At 36.8% G+C, this 18,794-nt stretch overlaps 2 protein-coding genes across 3 annotated transcripts; both read left to right on the top strand.

Moving 5' to 3' along the window:
• The first annotated feature begins 10,753 nt into the window (after positions 1 to 10,753).
• LOC136066454 ((3S,6E)-nerolidol synthase 1-like) lies at positions 10,754 to 16,520 on the top strand. Of its 2 annotated transcripts, XM_065770783.1 has the most exons (3): positions 10,754 to 13,297; positions 15,319 to 15,571; positions 16,250 to 16,520. In XM_065770783.1, the coding sequence occupies exons 1-3, from the start codon at positions 13,088 to 13,090 to the stop codon at positions 16,276 to 16,278; spliced, it is 492 nt and encodes a 163-aa protein (XP_065626855.1). In that variant the 5' UTR covers positions 10,754 to 13,087; the 3' UTR covers positions 16,279 to 16,520. The 2 variants fall into 2 exon arrangements, 1 of the variants encoding a protein (XP_065626855.1); XR_010627951.1 differs by lacking the exon at positions 15,319 to 15,571.
• Positions 16,521 to 16,980: 460 nt separating this feature from the next.
• Positions 16,981 to 18,779, top strand: LOC136066469 ((3S,6E)-nerolidol synthase 1-like). Its single transcript, XM_065770831.1, is given in 10 exon segments — positions 16,981 to 17,017; positions 17,092 to 17,156; positions 17,240 to 17,300; positions 17,366 to 17,594; positions 17,673 to 17,820; positions 17,922 to 18,129; positions 18,132 to 18,178; positions 18,441 to 18,499; positions 18,501 to 18,672; positions 18,674 to 18,779. Coding segments are annotated over 10 exon segments (1,086 nt in total). The 3' UTR covers positions 18,734 to 18,779.
• The last annotated feature ends 15 nt before the right edge of the window (positions 18,780 to 18,794 follow it).

Below are 18,794 nucleotides of genomic sequence, written 5' to 3' on the forward strand. Positions count from 1 at the left end.
ATTGATCGCACTTCTTTACATAATCATGGGCTTCTTTTTGCATGTTCGACCACCAATACCCTTGAGTAATGGCTCGGTGAGCCAAAGATCTACCTCCAGTGTGACTCCCACAAATTCTTTCATGCAACTCTTCTAGTAGCGACTCAGCCGTCTCTGGATGAATACATAACAGGTATGGTCCCGAATAGGATCGTTTGTATAATTTTCGGTCCTCGGACAGCCAAAATCTGGTTGCCTTCCTTTGAATTTTGTCAGCCTCCCCCTGTTCTTCCGGCAAAATGTCATCTTTCAAGAATTTGGTTATAGGGTCCATCCAGCAGAGACTGTCTCTGATCTGGTGGACTCGGACTGCATCCCCTCCTGTCCCGGTAGGCTCATGGAAATCCTCAACGAGGATAACTCTCGGTAAACTTTGCTCTGAAGAGGTGGCTAGTGTGGCCAAAGAATCAGCATGTGCGTTACTGCTTCTAAGAACATGTAGCAAGCTGAAAAATTCGAATTCCAACTGCAGACGTTTGACTCAATTCAAGTATCCTTGCATTCTTTCATCTTTTGCTTCAAACTCCCCCTGTACTTGGCCCACAACTAATCTTGAGTCTGAGTACAACTCCACTGCCTTTCCTCCCATTCTTCAGACCATAGACATTCCCATCAATAGGGCTTCATACTCTGCCTCGTTATTGGTTGCACCGAAATCCAGCCTTAATGACTTTTCAATGATGATTCTCTATGGAGATATCAAGACTAGCCCTACTCCAGAACTCTTCCGGCTCGCAGCGCCGTCCACATATGCTTCCCAGCGGGCAGGATCTTGTTGAGAAATCATGCTAACCGATTTTCCAACCATGTCTCTCTCTGTCGTTATTTCTTTTAAGCTGGGTTCTGTGAACTCGGCTACTAAATCCGCAAGGATCTGCCCTTTGACTGAAGTGCGAGGCATATACTTCATATCAAAAGCCCCTAAAATAGTGCCCCACTTGGCTATCCTCCCCGTGTAGTCGGCATTTTGGAGTACGGTCTTAAGCGGGAGTTGCGTGAGCACAACGACAGTATGTGCTTGGAAGTAGTGGGGCAATTTTCGTGTTCCAAGTACTACTGCCAAAATAGCTTTTTCCAATGGCAAGTATCTGATCTTGGCCTCATGTAGAGACTTACTCACACAGCAAACCGGCCTTTGTATACCTTGATCCACTCTTATCAACACTAGACTTACAGCATAGGGAACTACCGCGATATAGGCAAATAAGACCTCATCTGGTTCAGGGCTAGACATAATCGGTGGCCGAGCCAAGTAGTCTTTAAGTTGTTGAAAAGCTGAGGCACATTCTTCAGTCCATTCAAATCCCTTCCACTTGTTGATCAGCGAGAAGAAAGGTTTACACCTATCCGCGGACCTAGAGATGAATCGGTTCAAAGCAGCTGCCATCCCTGTTAACTTCTAAACCTCTTTCGGATTCTGAGGAGGCTGTAGATTTTGAATAGCCTTTATCTGATTGGGATTGACCTCAATTCCGCTGTGTGTTACCATGTAACCCAAAAATTTGCCTGATCCCACACCAAATGAGCACTTCGAGGCCTTCAAGCGCAACTTATGTCTTCTCAGGGTTTCAAAAACATTATCAAGGTCCTTCACATGCTCAGAAATAACTTTGCTTTTTACCACCATATCGTCTATATAGACCTCAACGCTTTTGCCTAATTATGATTCAAACATCTTGGTCATCATCCGCTGATAAGTAGAACCTGCATTTTTCAGACCGAATGGCATCACTTTATAATGGTAATTACCAATGGGGGTAACAAAAGCGGTTTTCTCTTGGTCATCTGGGGCTAACGGTATCTGATGGTAACCTTGGAAAGCATCCAAGAAACTCATCCGAGGATGGCCGACAGTAGCATCTACTAATTGATCGATTTTCGGCATAGGGAAAGGATCCTTAGGACAAGCCTTATTTAAGTCCGTGAAGTCCACACAAACTCGCTACTTTCCGCTCTTCTTCTTTACCACCACAGTATTTGCCAACCATTCGGGATAAAAAACTTCTTTAATAGCCCTAGCTTGCTTGAGTTTCATCACTTCTTCTTTGACTACATCTGCATGCTCTTTGGATGGCTGTCGAGGAGGCTGTTTCTTGGGTACACTCAGTGGGTTGACCCTCAAATGATGGCAAATGAACTCTGGATCCACTCCTGGGGCTTTGTAAGTACTCCAAGCGAATATGTCAATATTTCTTTTAAGGAAATCAATTAGCTCTTCCTTTTCTGGTTGAGGTATCTAAGACCCGATTTGAAAGTATCTTTCAAGATTGCCCCCAATTAAAACTTGCACTAAGTCCTCGCATTTAGCGCCTTCATCAAGATCTTCAACGGGTGATAACCGACCTCTTAACTGCTATAAGTCTCCCTTCGCCCTAACTGAAAATTCAGTTTCGGGCTCGTGTCGTATGGCAGCCACCAAACATTGCCTAGCCGAGGATTAATCTCCGCGGATTTCACAAACACGCCCTTCGGATGGATATTTAACTTTTTGATGCAGAGTGGAGGAAACAGCCCCTAGCGTGTGTAACCAAGGTTTGGCTACAATTGCCGTATAAGGGGAATAAACATCTACAACAATGAAGTCCACTTCCACTACTTCTGAGCCAGTCTGTATGGGCAGTCGTATTTATCCTTTCGGGGTGACCATCCTTCCCTCGAAACTAACTAGGCGAGAACATTATAGAGTTAAGTCATCAAGCTTAAGATTCAACCCCTTGTAGAGGTCAGGATACATAATCTCCACCGCGCTACCCTGATCCACCATCACACTTTTCACATCATATCCCCCGATTCTGAGGGTGACTACCAAAGTATCGTCGTGAGGTTGAATGGTTCCAGCTTTATCTTCGTCTGAAAAGCCTAAAACGGGCGGGACAGCCTATCTAGTGCTCCTCGAATCTTGACCAATATCCGCTGCTGGTAGCCGAGCCCCTAACATAACTTTGGACGGCCAGGACCCTGTTCTTCCTGGCATTGCGAAAATGACGTTAATAGTACCTAATGGAGGTTTCATAGAATCTCTCTTCTCGGACTCAAAATTCACTTGACCTTCTCGGCCACTGAAGTGGTGCAAAAGATGCCTCAACCTGCCTTCACGGACCAACTAGTCCAAATGATCTCACAAACTTCTGCAGTCTTCAGTGGCATGCCCATGGTCTTAGTGGTATTGACAATAGAGATTGTGATTGCGTCTCTTAAGGTTCCCTACCATTTTACTCGACCACCTAAAGAATGATTCATTCTTGATCTTTTTCAAAACTTGATGAACTGGCTCCTTGAACACTGTATTGACTGCATGTGCATTTGTTGACCCCGACTGCCCAGGGAAATCTCTCCGCGACTTATTGTTGTTGTAACGATCCGACCTGAAGTCCTTCCTATCCTAGGGGATAACCTTATCCTTACCCTTCCCTTGCTGCTGATCTTCTTCAACCCTTTTATATTTTTCAATACAATCCATAAGTTGACGCATGTTAGTGACAGGTTTGCCGAACAAGGATGTCCTTAAACCATGATCAGTAGGGAGGCCCAGCTTGAACGTGTCTAGGGCCATTGCATCAAAGTTGCCCTCCATATCATTAAACATCTCCCAATATCTATCTGAATACGCCTTAAGGGTTTCACTTTCACGCATGCTTAAGGATAGCAGAGAAGACAAAGGCCTGGCCACTCTTCGGTATGTGACGAAACGTGAACCAAAAGCTTGAGTAAGCTCTTGGTAGGAATTGATGGAGTCTGCTTTCAGGTTGTCGAACCACCTCATTGCCACGGGTCCAAGACTAGAAAGGAACACCTTGCACGTCAGAGCTTCATCTCTAGAGTAGACAACCATCCTTTGGTTAAAATGGCTCACATGTTCCACAGGGTCCGTTTTACCGTTGTAAATAGTGAAGGTTGGCTGGTTAAAGCGCCGAGGAAGCTTTGCTCCTTCAATCCTGCGCGTGAAAGGTAACCTAGAGATTTGATTCAAAGCCTTGCTCATGGCATCATTTCCCACCCCTCAATGTGATGGCCTTTGAGGTTGCTTCTTGCGAAGGTGTTCATCTTCATATGAAAAAGATTCACTGATTGGAGTTCGAGACCTTTGTTCATAAGTGATGTCTTGTTCGTCACCCGAGTCTTCATCAGAATGCGAGGCAGTACATTTTCTTTTCGCATGGCGCAACTCCCTTCTTAACCTTTCAATTTCTATTTGCATGCTATTCTTCTCTGCATGAGACACATGACTTCCGCCACGAGGTTAACTTTGCTCAATGTGTGTAGTATGCAAACTGCCCTCACGATCTTGTCTCCGCTCCAAATTGAGAAAAGGATCTATATGCTGGGACGCCCCAAATTCTGTCGGTTATTGCCCTGGTTCTGCCATGACCAACTGCTGTTACTTCTCCTCACACTCAAGCTCTCCCCACAGACGGCGCCAATTGTAGGGTTAGGATTTATAGCCCAAGCCCAAAACAATGAATTTGTAGAGAATGGGTGAAAGAGCTAGGTTGATTATGGAATCAACAACAACTAATCACAACCCTCAAGCATAAACTAACATGAATTTACACGCAAAGACTTGGTGTCCGAAGAGGACATATTATTGATTATGTGGTGAATACAGATCTTAGAGTTACAATAAAGCTTTTTTTTTTCTTCTCCCTTATTCCCCCCCTCCTTTTCTCAGGAGCTTCTTTCCTTTATATAACCTCCTTCCCCATCATCCCCATCGTCCACTTGTTCTTCATCTGTGACTCTACTTGAGTATATGTCACGTCAAGTATTTTCTTTGGCTCTCTGTGAATGGCAGTAGGTGAGGTTACACTGTTCAGAGGTCTTTTCCACATAAATGCGGCCAGAGAAATTGCTGCAGTGCCTTAAATGCGGTGGTAGTAGCTTTTCCTTTAGATATTTCCTCATTCTTATCTTCTCCAAATATACCTAAAGCTTATCTTGATCGTTGGGGTTACTAGGAAAATCATTCGGACCTTCTACACGTTTGATCAATCAGTACTATTCGCGTCCGAGGAATAAAATCTCCTCGGATGGAAGGCGGTCTCCTCGGACGGCAACCATCCTTCTTTTCGGGGATCCTTCTTCCAGATGGGTCTTGTCCTTACCATCTCCTTCTCTTCGGACGCACAGTAATCCTCGCATGGGGCTCTAGGCCCACTATGTTAGATTGGGCCTTTTTCCCCCCCACAAATATTATTAGACTAGCTCAAATATTTGGGGGGCCAAGTCCCATTTTTGTAGGCTAATAATTAAAATGTTAAATATTTATATATAGTTAAAATATTTTTAAAATTTTTTGGGCCCCATTCATACATGTAGCTCCACCTCTGGTCTCGCCCTTATGCTCTAGAAGGAATACAAGTGGATGATGAAGGATGACTATTCCATTTCCACCTACCCTCCCCAATCCCAACTCCAATATCTGAAATAAAAGTTGACACAATTTGGCTAAGCTTGAGACCTTTTTAGTGCTTGTTTGGCTTGGGCTGAAAACCCAACGCGTTGCGTTGGCCTTTTTCTTTTTTTGCATGCGTTTGAGAGACAAAGCAGCTACTGTTCATGTGAACAGTAGCCGCAAGGTTGGACTTTTCAACCTTTTTCAGCCAATCAGTGGGTCCGTACACTGTTCACGGGACTCACAAATTTCACTTTTCAACAACTTTTTCATTAAAAATAGGTCCTACAGTACTATTCACATATTTAAAACTTATTTTGCTACAATAGTTTTCAGTTTTCAGTTTCAGTTTTCAGTTTTCAACTGTATCCAAACGGACACTAATCCCAGTGTTTTCTATTATATATATATATATATATAGAACGTAGCTGTATATTCTTCATTAAATAACTTAATGCTCTGGGAGAGAGACTTTTTGTTTTCTTCCTTTTTGAGGGCGAGGGCAACACTAACTCCAATATCTATTTCTATTAACTATATAAAAAGCGGCTATGCTGCTACAGTGATTTGTTACTGTGTAAATAACGTGTTTTACTATTCATCCACAGTAATATTTTGGTGAGTCTCTCTATTTTGTCCGTTTGTAGAGGGCTGAAGCGTTTTAGCTGAATATATAAAACAACCAAAGGGATCACGTACTCTCTTTCTCACTACTCTCTCGAACTCTCCAGAAAACTTCTTTCTCTCTTTTCTCTCTGAAACTCTCTGTATCTCTTCTCTCTCTCTTTTCTCTCTATCATTTCAAGACGACAGGACCAGATCGGCTCTGGAAGAAAGGAAAAAAAAAACATGGGAAGAAAGACCGACTAATTTTTACAGTAAGTATCTCTTTTTTATTTATTTTTCTCCGTTTCTTCGAAATTTCCTTTTTTTTTTTTTTTTTGGGTTCTCAAGATCTATGTTTGTATTTTTTTCCTTGTGGGTTTCAATCTTTGTTTGTTTGCCAATACGGGTGTTTTGATAAAGAAAGGAGATTTGGTTCTCCGTTTTTTCAAAATTTCCTTTTGTTAGGTTCTAAATGTTTAGAAAAATTGGCAAATCGTGAACACAAACTTGTCTAGATATAGATCTTAGAGTCTATAGGTTTTATTAGACAATGCTCAAGGTGATTCAAGTCAAGATTCAAGAACATACAAGCTGCAAGAAGAAGACTTCATATTCTGCCTGGTTCGATCAATCGAAGAACAGGCTCGATCGATCAAAAATCGTATCTGCAGAATTTTAAGTCAGCCCAAACAGCAACTTAAGCCCATTAAGGATTAGGGTTTCAGATCTACTTCTCCTACTATATAAAGGAAACCCTAAGCCACGTTTTTGTAGCTTTTGAGAGAGAGAGAGATTAGAGTGCCTCTTGTGCCTCCTTTTATTTTTAGGGTTTTGTACCCAAACCTCTCTAAATCTTTGTTGCTCATATTGCTGTTTATATGAATCTCTTGTGAGATCTTTGAGGAGTTTTCCTTCACATAAACTTAGGGTTTTCAAGGTAGAGATATTATCTACATCTTGATGATCAATAAGGTTGCTACCATTGAAACTTAAAGAATATCAAGCGTAGGTGCTTGTAGCTGATTGAAGAATTCAAGAAAGAAGGAGTCCGTTGATTCGGAGCTTGCATGGAGTCGTGTCAGTAAGTTATACTGGTAGGTAGCATTAGGAAGTCGAGCAGAGAGCTTGTAAGTCCTTTTGTATGAACTTCGATTCTTTCATAGTGAATTCAGGTTTGCCTTGAGGATAGGTGGGTAAAATTCTCCCCAGGTTTTTTACCGGTTTGGTTTTCCTGGGTGATCATATCTTGTGTTATTTATTATTCCGCTGCTATATTTTCTTGATATGATTGTTTTATTGTTTTAACCTAGAATTGCTTAATTTGACTAAGTAACAACTTGGCTAATTAACTAGGCTACTCAATCTGGTTGTGTGTTAAGGGGTCTAAATTTTCTAACAAGTGGTATCAGAGTAGGTTGCTCTTCTTATTGTAGATCTTTTGATCTAAGAGCTGATCCTTGACCCCTGTTTTCATGGATAATTTGAAGTGTCTTTCTGCTCATGCTTCTGCTAATTTTATTGATGCCTGTGATGTTTTGAATAAAAAGGACACTATTGTTTCTGTTGATTTTTTTGATGCTTTTGAAACTCTTCGTAAGGAATTATCTAAATCTTTGAAAATTGTTAAGAAATTTAAAGAAGAGTTAAAATTGGCTAATCTTGAAAAAGATGATTTGATTGTGAGATTAGATGAGTCTAATTAAAAGAATGAATTTTTGAGAAATCAAATTTCCTCTCAAGATGATTTTTTGTTCCTTAACACCCCCTGCCGTTTCACAGTCATTCTCTCCATCGCAGTCACACTGAGGCTCATGCTCATCCTCATCGTCCATCATCGTCCTCACAGTCACACACCGAAGCTCACGCTTGTCCTCATCTGCCATCATCGTCCTCACAGTCACACCGAAGCTCACGCTCCATCGCCGACCCGATTCATCCTCCTCCTCACCCATCTTCGAAGCCCAGTGCCGTTCATCCATCAGCCTCACCCATCCGTTCAATCAGCCATCGCAGGCCACGCCCCATCGCCGATCTTTCTCCACTCTTCTATGGGTACTTTCTCTCAGCTTTTCCCTTTTTCTCAATTTGCATTTGGGTCTTTCTGTGTGTTTGTTTATGTTGTTGTTGATTCTGATTTGCATTAATTGAAAAGATCCTAAATTTTTTGAAGTTTCGTTTGTGATTGGTGATTTTTTATGGTCTGGGTTGAGGATCCAAGGGGTATGTCGTTTTTTGTTTTAGTTTTTCAATTTTGTGTATTGGGTTATGTCGTTTTTTGTTTTAGTTTTTCAATTTTGTGTATTGGGTTTTCTTTAATATGGAAGATCTTGATTGAATTCAAGCATTTTTGAAAAACTTTTCGTCTCATACTCATGCATTTTTTTTTTAAATAACAAAGTGCTTTGAGGAGTTTCTGCATTAAACTGCTCTGTTTTTCAAAAATCTGATTTTTCCAGACTTTCGATCGATCGAACCTGTTTTTCGATCAATCGAAATTGTGATTAATTTTTTTGGTTTGAGTCTGCCTGACTCGATTGATGTTCGATCAATTCTCGATCGATCGAAACTGAAAAATTTTCAGTTTCTATGTTTTTGACCAAATTTTTTTTCATGCATCATTTGTGTTTAGGATTCACATGCATTGCAATGTTTTTGTATCCATCTTGCAGTTTTGCAATCATATCTCTCATTGTTTTCACACATAGCATGCATACACTTTGCTAAATTGGGTACTCAACTTGATTTAATTGTCCTTAAAGCGCAAACATTAAACACATTTTGCACTAAAATCAAGGAACTTTTAATCTTGGATGGCCACAACAAGATCACACACAATAAAATGTACCAAGTTTAACAAAGAGTAACTTGTGTAGTGTGTGCAACTAGCAAAAACTTGAGATACATGTGAGGTGATATGTGAATAGCAATTAATTACAAAGTTTACAAAATTCATCACATAGATTTTATAAGAGACTATCACCTAAAGAGTTACATCCTATAACTCCCACATCTCCTAGAACAAAAGCTTGCAATCATGTAAGTTTCTTGTATTTAGCCTCTTAATTATGTGAGATGGCATCAAGCCTAATAATACACACCAATTTTATTTATGTGAGATGACATCAAGCCTAATAGTACATACCAATTTTAAGCATTAAGCAATTAAGCCGAGGCATCACCTTATGTTCTTTTTGTGCATGTGCTACACTTTCTCAAGCACAGAATCTTATGATATGCACTAAGGTGTTCATGATTGGCTAGTGAACAATGGTGAGATGGTTATTTATGCCTTTCTCAAAACAATCAAGTCGACAGTCAAATAACATGTGACTTCAAGATTAAGACAAAGTGATAAACACTACAAACATCTTTTCCACACAACATGCACTACAAAGTTTTAACTAGTAAAATGCAATAATTAAGCTCATCCGAGCTAAACAAGGTACATAAACTTGTTATGTAAAGATAAGGTGGCCAACCTTGATTTCAAATCCATGATATGAAATACAACACAAAAATCTTTTTGGTTTAAAAAATTTTATGACTAAAAACAAAAAGCACACTTTATGCTAAATGAACAATGCAAAGCTATGCATGATAGTGTTTAACTAAGCTATAGAGGATACACAAACAAGAAATATCAATTTCTTAATTAACCCATGAGTACATGTACAAACTAGTACATACTCATACAAAATCAGAAATAGTTTAGCACAAACTATTCAAGTTTCTCCACAATGTCAAGTATATTCTAAATTAAGAGAGAGATATCATAACTCATGTAATCCTCAAAAAGAAAAACTAGACACAAAATAAAATATTTTTTCTTTTTGAAATTTTTCAATGTTTTTGGATTTTTTTTTTAATAAAAAAAAACAATCTAAAAAACAGAACAACCAAAAACAAAAACAAGACATGTCCACAAACAATTGAAAGAATTAATTCAGGGACAAGTCAGCAACACTCACCTTGGAGAATCTTTTCTCACCCATCTAACACAAGTCTTCGGCTTTGCAGGTGAAAATCCATGTGAAGCAGAGTATATTTGAGGGATTATACCAAACTTCTAAGAGAGACTGAAATCCTGCAAATTCCTTTCACAAGCCAACAAGCTTAAATTTTTCAAAAGAATATGAAACAATTTATATGGACTTATGGCAGGAGAAATCTCATCACATATCCTAGATTGAAACACAGAATGCTTAAATTTCAATTTATGACAATTAGGACGAATGTGACCGGAGACACCACAAAAGTGACAAACAGAAACAAATTTAGGAACATCAGTATTCCTAACAATAAATCTAGTCTCAGATTTAGGATTTTGCCTCAATAAAGAACAATTTGGTCTAATATGACCAACAACACCACAAAGGTGACAGGTAGGCACAAAAACAGATTTCTTTTGCACACTAGCAGCAGATTTAGACATAGGTTTAGAAACTTCAGCGTTAACATCAAAACTTTTACCTTTGTCTAACCTAGCAAAATAAGCATTTTCTTTATTATTCCTCTTGAAAGGAGGGATATAAACTTTCTCAGTTTTAGGCTTAAGAGAAACAGAAACACTTCTGTTATCAACAACAGGCTTGGTACTAGTCAAATTTTCAATTTTAGTTTTAGATTCAACTAACTCTTGTTCCAAGCTTTTCATCTTCTCATCTTGAGAGGAAATTTGATTACTCAAAAATTCATTCTTTTNAAAAAAAAAAAAAAAAAAAAAAAAAAAAAAAAAAAAAAAAAATTTATGCCCAAAAACACTAAATGGGAAGCTCTAATGAGGCTTGGGTTAGACCCTTTCTATGGCCCCGTTTTAAAAACAGGGCTTTTGTTGTTGTACTACAGCCTCGTTTTTGGAAAACGAGGCTGTAGTTCGTCTGGGGGCCGCGTTTGTAATACCCCCCATTTTTTGTAGTGAATATTCAAATAAATTAAGTTAAATTTATCAAAACTAGGTGGGTAATAACTAAGTTTATAGATATATATATATATATATATAAATTACCACCCTGTCAACTACCATAATTAGGTAGACCACATTGGACAAAGTTTGCATGTTGAGACAAATAATACGAAGACATATTGATGGATGACTGATTAAGCAGTAGATGACGTAATTGGTAGAATAGCAACTGGAGTACAGAATTTTGCAATAATTGTATTGATGGATGAATGATTAAGCAATAGATGGTGTAATTGGTGGAAGAGCAACTGCAGTACAGAACCATGCAATAATTGTACTGATGGATGAATGATTAAGCAGTAGATGGTGCAGTACAGAACCATGCAATAATTGTAGTTTAAAGTCGTCTTTGGTCAAACGTTTCCTCCTACCCTGTATATGGAACATGTGGCTACCTTAAAATTTTAACAAAAAGATACTCTTCCGTACTTTTTGTGTGTTCAAGATTTCTTATCCACGTGATAAACGGTGTGTACCTCATATTTTCACTTACCTACGCGGTCTAATCCTACAGGGGCTAGCGGTTTGATTTACATTTGTTTGTCTTTAATTTGGTGGGTCAATCCTTTTCAAGTACAATAATACCATGTCACTCCGCATTAATTTCTGAAATGTGTAACATTCTCTTATATATGAGTTCGGCTTGTCTAAGCGAAACACAATTGAAATACAATCACCTAATTAATGAAGACAACTATTCTTCAAGTTGAAAGTTGAGAAGGTGACTGAGATATGAGTAATTTTTAAGTATTTTTAGAATATGGAGAATGATACTCTCTCTTCTTACAGTTATGGTGAAGTTCATTCATTTAATTCATGATGTGGTTCATCATGAATGTGAGAAGAATGAGCTTTATTTCTCCATACTTTAAGAGTATTGAAATTTTTTTTCCTGAGATATATGCATGCATTTGTTGAATTCAATGCTTTTGCTAAATGAATTTAATTGTAGGGGGGGCGCCACTTGAAATTAGGTAGTTCAAATGAACCCTTGAACTGGCCAAAAAATAAAATAAATATGTAAAATATTTTCAAAATAATTTTGTTTTCACCCATTAAAATAAAATTTTGAACTCTTGGCCCAATTATTATTTTTAAGTCCAACTTAAAAAAGCTTGAATTGGTCCTCTTGAAAATATTTTAGCCTTTTTAAACACACACACACACAATCTAAAATCTGGAGAAAAAAAAAAGTAAGCCGAACATCAAAGAGTTGAACTCACAAAACCTATTGCTCTAGTTTATGCGATAGACGACATGTTCGATGTTTATGGAAAACTAGATGAACTCACTGTCTTCACAAATGCTGTAAATCGGTATGTATGTTTGTTATAGAATAATACAACTTGCTTTTACCATTACACCACGCTTAATTATTATGATGTCTCTCTTTGCCTATAGTTGGGAATTAGCAGATACTGAGAGGTCGTTTGGTAACGTTATTTTAGTAATGTTGTTTGTATTTTTTGAAATACGTGTGAGTGAAATAGTGTGTGAAAATACGTATAATATTGTTTAAAAATTGAAAAACATTGCTTAAACAACCATACCAAACGACCCCTAGGCAATTACCAGATTCCTTGAAGACATGTTTCGTGGTTCTTTATGACATTACTAATGAAATCAACAATAAGGTCTACAAAAGGAATGGATGGAACCCTATAGACTCCCTTAAAAAAGCGGTATATATATTGACAAAATAACTATCAATATCTATTTAATTTTTAGCCTAAAATATATAGTTGTTCCGTAACTTTAACTCGTAAACGATTTTAATTCATGAAACTTAAAGTGATCACTTTTAGTCCTTAATAACATAACGAGATTAAAATTAACACCTCATTAGTCTGTCAAATATATATTAGAAATTTAAAGTTATCACTTTAACTTTGTTTATGGATAAAAATATAACTTTAAATTTTTAGAACCAATATTCTTCATGGATTAAAACTTAAAAACTATCATAATAGTTTTGGCTTCTATTTCGGTCAATACTCAAGCTTAGAGGTTATCACTCATGTTATACCACTAAAATCTTGATTGTTACAGTGGGCACGATTGTGTAATGCCTTCCTATTAGAAGCACAATGGTTTGTTTCTGGGAACTTGCCAAAAGCAGAGGAGTACATGAAGAATGCACATGTGAGTACAGGATTGCATGTGGTGCTAATTCACATGTTCTTCTCTTGGGTGAGGGAATTAGCAAGGAGACTGTTGATCTTCTGGACAACAATCCATGCATTATATCATCCACAGCCACGATTCTTCGGCTTTGGGATGATCTTGGAAGTGCCCAGGTAAGATTCCACTATTAATAGGGAGGTAATCCCACCTAAGGCATTGCACTTTATGCAATGGCTATCAAGAGTTGAAGAAAAAAAACAACTTTAACTCTTAGCCTTTGAATAAAAAAAAAGTAAAAATATTTGTGTGGAGGAGGGGTGAATTGCTAGAGTGGCCAATCCGATCCAATCCAATCCAATCCCACTAGTTGTCCAGCTCAGAAACGGGAAAAAAAATGTACACAATAATGGTCTATGGTCTTTGATTATTCCTTTTTATTTATTTATTTTTTTTTTTGGGCTCAGTTAATATGTGTCTTTAAGGTATACATTAATCATTCATTTTAAGAAACTTTTTATGAAAAATTCATAAAACTGTCTAAAAAGTTTGTCAATTTTTAATTTTTTCATAAAAAAAAACTTCCAAAAATGATTTACTAATGCATGCCCTAAGGGCTTACATTAGTAAAACCCTTTTTTTTATGGGCGTATTATTATTATTATTATTATTATTAAAAATGGGTTGTTGGAAGCGACTGGAGTTGGTGTCTTCTATCTGGGTGTGACCATAATGATATTCTACCTATTGGACCCAAGCATGAGGGAGCAGGAGATCCAAATGAGTCATAACAATACACCCAATCCTATCGAAAATGCTAGTAAGCATGAGTCGAGAACATGAAATTATTATTATTATTATTATTATTATTATTATTATTATTATTATTATTATTCACTAGTCCTGTTCTGGAAAAAAGAAAAAATAGAACTCAATAATGGTTTGTGGTCTTTAATTATTCCTCTTTATTTTTTTACAAGTCACCATCTATGTCCTATAAAAAAGGAAATGACATTATTTTCTCATTGAAATACTCCACTTTTTGTCTCATTAACCACAACTAATACATGTAAGTAGAGGTGTGTATGGTCAAGTTGAGAGGATTTTTCAACCAAATCCACTATAATGGTTTAAAAAAATAAATAAAAAAAATCCAACCCAACTCACGTGGATTGGGTTGGACTTTTTTTTAATTACTATATTAGGCATTAGAACAATACCACCACAAATAAGAATAAATTTATAACGAAATAATCCTAAGTATAACATCAAACCAACGCAAACTATATTAAGAGAACTTAAGATTAAAATTTTTATTCAAGGCTTAGAATAGGACTAGAAGTGAAGGTAGAGAGAGAGAGAGAGAGAGTAATATGAGATAAGAAGGAGATAGAAATGAGGAAAACTTAGTGTTTAGGTTTTATTTAGGAAGATGGGCAAAAAAATAAATAACAAAATTGGCAGATTTGTAAATCTTATGACCCAAACCCAACTTGACCCACTAAAAAAAAAATTCATAACCTAACCCACCCATCAACTCCTAAAAACTAACTCAATCCAGCAGGTTAGGTTGGATTGGGTCAGCTTTAACAAGTAGGGGTGTGTAAGGATAAGATTTTCCTTTACAAATTAGGAAAGTAACGAAATGATATTACAAGGAGTGTACAAAATTTCCTATATATAAACATTATAGAAAAATGTGTCACAATTTTTTTTTTTTTTTTAAAAGAGGAAATCAAGACATTTATTTATTAAGTGTTAATTTGATATTAATCACGTACAATTATTGTCAAGTTAGTTTGTAAACGTTTTGTACTAAAATTGATATTATCTTTAGCATATTGTTTTTGCCATTAGCTGTATAATTCAACCAACATATATTATGATATTTCCAACGGAGATATCTAAATTAAAAAAAAAAAAAAAAAAAATCTTCAGCATTGTTTGGAAAGTAATGTTAAGTAGAGGACATAGAAAGTAATGTTAAGTTGAGGACATAACTTTTTTTGCTACCATTTAATTTCTGAGTTTGTTAAGATAACAAGTTATTAATAATTAAAAAGAAACATCACTTTGACATAGACCCAACTCTAACACAATTTCTATAATGCACTAATCAAATTATAATTATTGTTTGGCTAAATGACATGTTTGCAATTTCTATAATCATTAACAAAAAGGCTAGGATTAACTACAGGATGAGGATCAAAATGGACATGACGGATCCTATGCAATTTCTTCAGTTGAAAATGCACAAAGGCACGTTAACAAAATGATTTCAAACACATGGAAGTGTCTCAACAAGGATTGCCTTAAACCAAATCCATTTCCAGCATCTTTTATAAAGGCTTCCCTTAATGCAGCAAGGATGGTTCCTTTGATGTACAGTTATGACGACAAACTTTGCCTTCCAAGTCTAGAGGAGCACATGAAGTCATTGATCTCTGAAAGTATTCCCTCTAGCTAAGAAATTGTAAATTAATTATAATTTCGTATTCCACATAACTTATAGCCCTTTAATTATGTTATAACCAATGGAAGATATAAGGAGGCTTAAACTAGTTGGCAATATTCAGCTAGTTGTACAACTCCACTTCAAAATTTCCTGAATAATTTGTAATTAAAAAAAAAAAATCCTGAATAATAAATTAAATAATTACAATTCCTAAAATTCAGTAACAATTTGTAAATTATGCAATAGCTAGGTATCATACACAGTGACTCAATATGCTATGAGATATTGGTTGTATACAGTGTATGCACAAGATGCCAGCTTTTCAAATCCGAGATATTTCTTATATTTCCTAGTGGTACAATTTCTATCTGTATTTTCCTTTAACATGGGAGGAAATAACGTTTTAGTCTCATCCCTGGAAATAGTTTTTTAAACTTTTTTTCCCCCCCAAAAGATTAAAAAAAGAAACAGTGATGGGGATTGGGTTACAGGGTTTGCAAGAGCCTTGGGTAGCACTTTCGGCTGAACTATGGGCCCTCAAGGATGGACTCCTCTTAGCCCTCCAGTGGGGAATTTCATCTCATAGTGTTGAACTAGATGCAGAAATTATAATTGGCATGATTATCAATTCTTACAACAACCAAGTAACGGAACCCATTTTTTCTGATTGCAGGAACCTCTGGAAGACATTCCCCAACTTAACTGTGGAGCATGCCTTCCGTGAAGAAAACCAAAGTGTTGATGGTTTAGCAAAGTTGGGAACCTCTCAAAATTTAGATATTGTGATATTTGATAACCAATCGCCTGTGGTGGTTCCCTTTGGCTTTTGATAAAGCCGAGTTGTTTTGTAATAGACTGATTGTTTACTAGTTTAACATATATCCTGTTTCTACCTAAAAAACCAAAACAAAATAAAACCAAACAACCTTCCAAGTTTTTCGTTACTGCTTGTGTTCCTGGGACATTGTCCTCTGTGGCAAGTAATCAGCTGAATAATAGTCATGCAAGGCTGCAAGTAGAGCCATGGTGACTAAATCACTTTTTAAAATCAAAATTTTGAAAGATAGAAGAGCTAACCATATGCTCAGCAAACTAACAAATTTGTCAAAATAGTATCATCCGTAACAGATATGGATGATGAATGGAGTCATTATTGATTTATTGCCATCCTATTCTTCCACTCTATTAAATGTAGCATCCCTTGCTAATCTAGAAAACAAACTTGTCAACCATTTGCTTGCTTAATACTTTCATACTTCCACAAATTATGAGAAAAGATGCAGCATGTAGTAATATTTCCACAGATAATTTCATTAAGCAAAATTTTAAAGAAGTTCAACATAAAAAAAAGGTTTTTTTTACCAATAAACTCTAGCTCAAACTGCACTTCCACCATCCAAAATAATGAGATGGAAAGGTCTTGGATTTAAAAATCACCCAAGTATGTGTAACTTAATAATAACAAGATTAAAAAATGCCTCTCAAAGCATTAACTAGCTAATGTTTATGGTACAGATGTGTTTATCAAATTTAAGAATGAGGAGGGGCACTTTAAATTAAAATCACAGGAAGACACAGAGGCAAATATAGACACTCGACAAAGCTCAAGACTTCAGTTGCCAGCTCCTTGAAGTACTGGTGAAACATCTTGATATACCAACAGGAAGAACTAGCAGAGACAGACTTCAAAATGGTTCAGATCATATACAAACAGGAAATTCTTCAATTTTTCAAGTAAGAATTTGTTATGATTGTCTATCAATTATTTCCAATTAATTTAAACCTTTGTAAATATCTCGATGGTGGAAAGGCCTAGGTCTGGCTAAACTGATGCAGCTTGCCAAAAACCAACCACTTAATCGGAACATGTGGACAGCAGCTTGCCTCACTGAGCCAAGCATGTCAGACCAAAGGGTTGAGCTCACAAAACCTATATCTCTAGTTTACGTGATAGATGACAACTTCGATATTTATGGAACACTGGATGAACTCACTCTCTTCACAAATGTGGTAAATCAGTATGTGTCTATTATAGAACAGTATAACTTGCTTTTACCATTTCACCATGCTCAATTACAACATCTCTTTGCACGTAGATGGGAATTCGCAGCTACTAAGCAATTACTTGACTCCTTGAAGGTATGTTTCGTAACTTTCGTTGCTCTTTATGGCATTACTAACAAAATCAGCTACAAGGTCTATAAAAAGAACGGATGGAACCCTATAGACTCCCTAAAGAAGGTGGTATTTTGACAAATGATCAACACCAATATATTTTATATGTCAACATTCAATTTTGACAGCGATTACTCATGCTATACCTCTGAGATTGTTAATTGTTACAGTGGGCAAGATTGTGTAATGCCTTCCTCTTAGAAGCACAATGGTTTGCTTCTGGGAACTTGTCAAAAGCAGAGGAGTACCTGAAGAATGCCCTTGTTAGTACAGGGTTGCATGTGGTGCTAGTTCACATGTTCTTTCTGTTGGGTCAGGGTATTGTTAAGGAGACTGTTAATCTTTTGGACAGCAGTCCAAGCATACAGAAACAACTGCTGGGCTATGGGATGACATTGGAAGTGCCCAGGGAACATTACATTCGCATGTAGCCACCCATGATTTGTCACTATTAATTAGGAAGTGATTCCACCTATAGATATCAAGTGGCTTAAAAAACAGTGGTTGTTGATTGTTCTTTCCTAGGACCATATAACAAGTCAACAACTCATAATTTTTGTTAGGCAGTCAAGAGTAAGGTAAGAGTTTCCTTTAAAAAAAAAAAAATTAACAAACAAAAATTTCGTAATTGATATGTTCTGCAACATCTAAGGTTCATTAATCATTAACAAAGCTAGTATTAACTGCAGGATGAGAATCAAAATAGAAATGATGGATCCTACATTGAGTGTTCCAGGAAAGAACATCAAGACATCAGTTGAAGATGCACAAAGGCATGTTATCAAAATGATTTCAAACACATGGAAGCAACTCAACAAGGATTGCTTTACCCCATATCTGTTTCCAGCATCTTTTATAAAGTCTTCTCTTAACGCTGCAAGGATAGTTCCTATGACATACAGATATGATAGCAACCCCTTTCCAAATTCCAAGTCTTGATAAGTACATGAAGTCACTGCTCTTTGCTGCAAGAAATTCTTAAAAGATAAATAAATAAATAAAACAGAAGTTTCAGTTTCTATGAAGTATAGCAATTTTATTCT

Source organism: Quercus suber, unplaced genomic scaffold (genome assembly GCF_002906115.3).
Source record: "Quercus suber isolate HL8 unplaced genomic scaffold, Cork oak 2.0 scaffold_36, whole genome shotgun sequence".
In the NCBI taxonomy this organism is placed as follows: Eukaryota; Viridiplantae; Streptophyta; class Magnoliopsida; order Fagales; family Fagaceae; genus Quercus; species Quercus suber.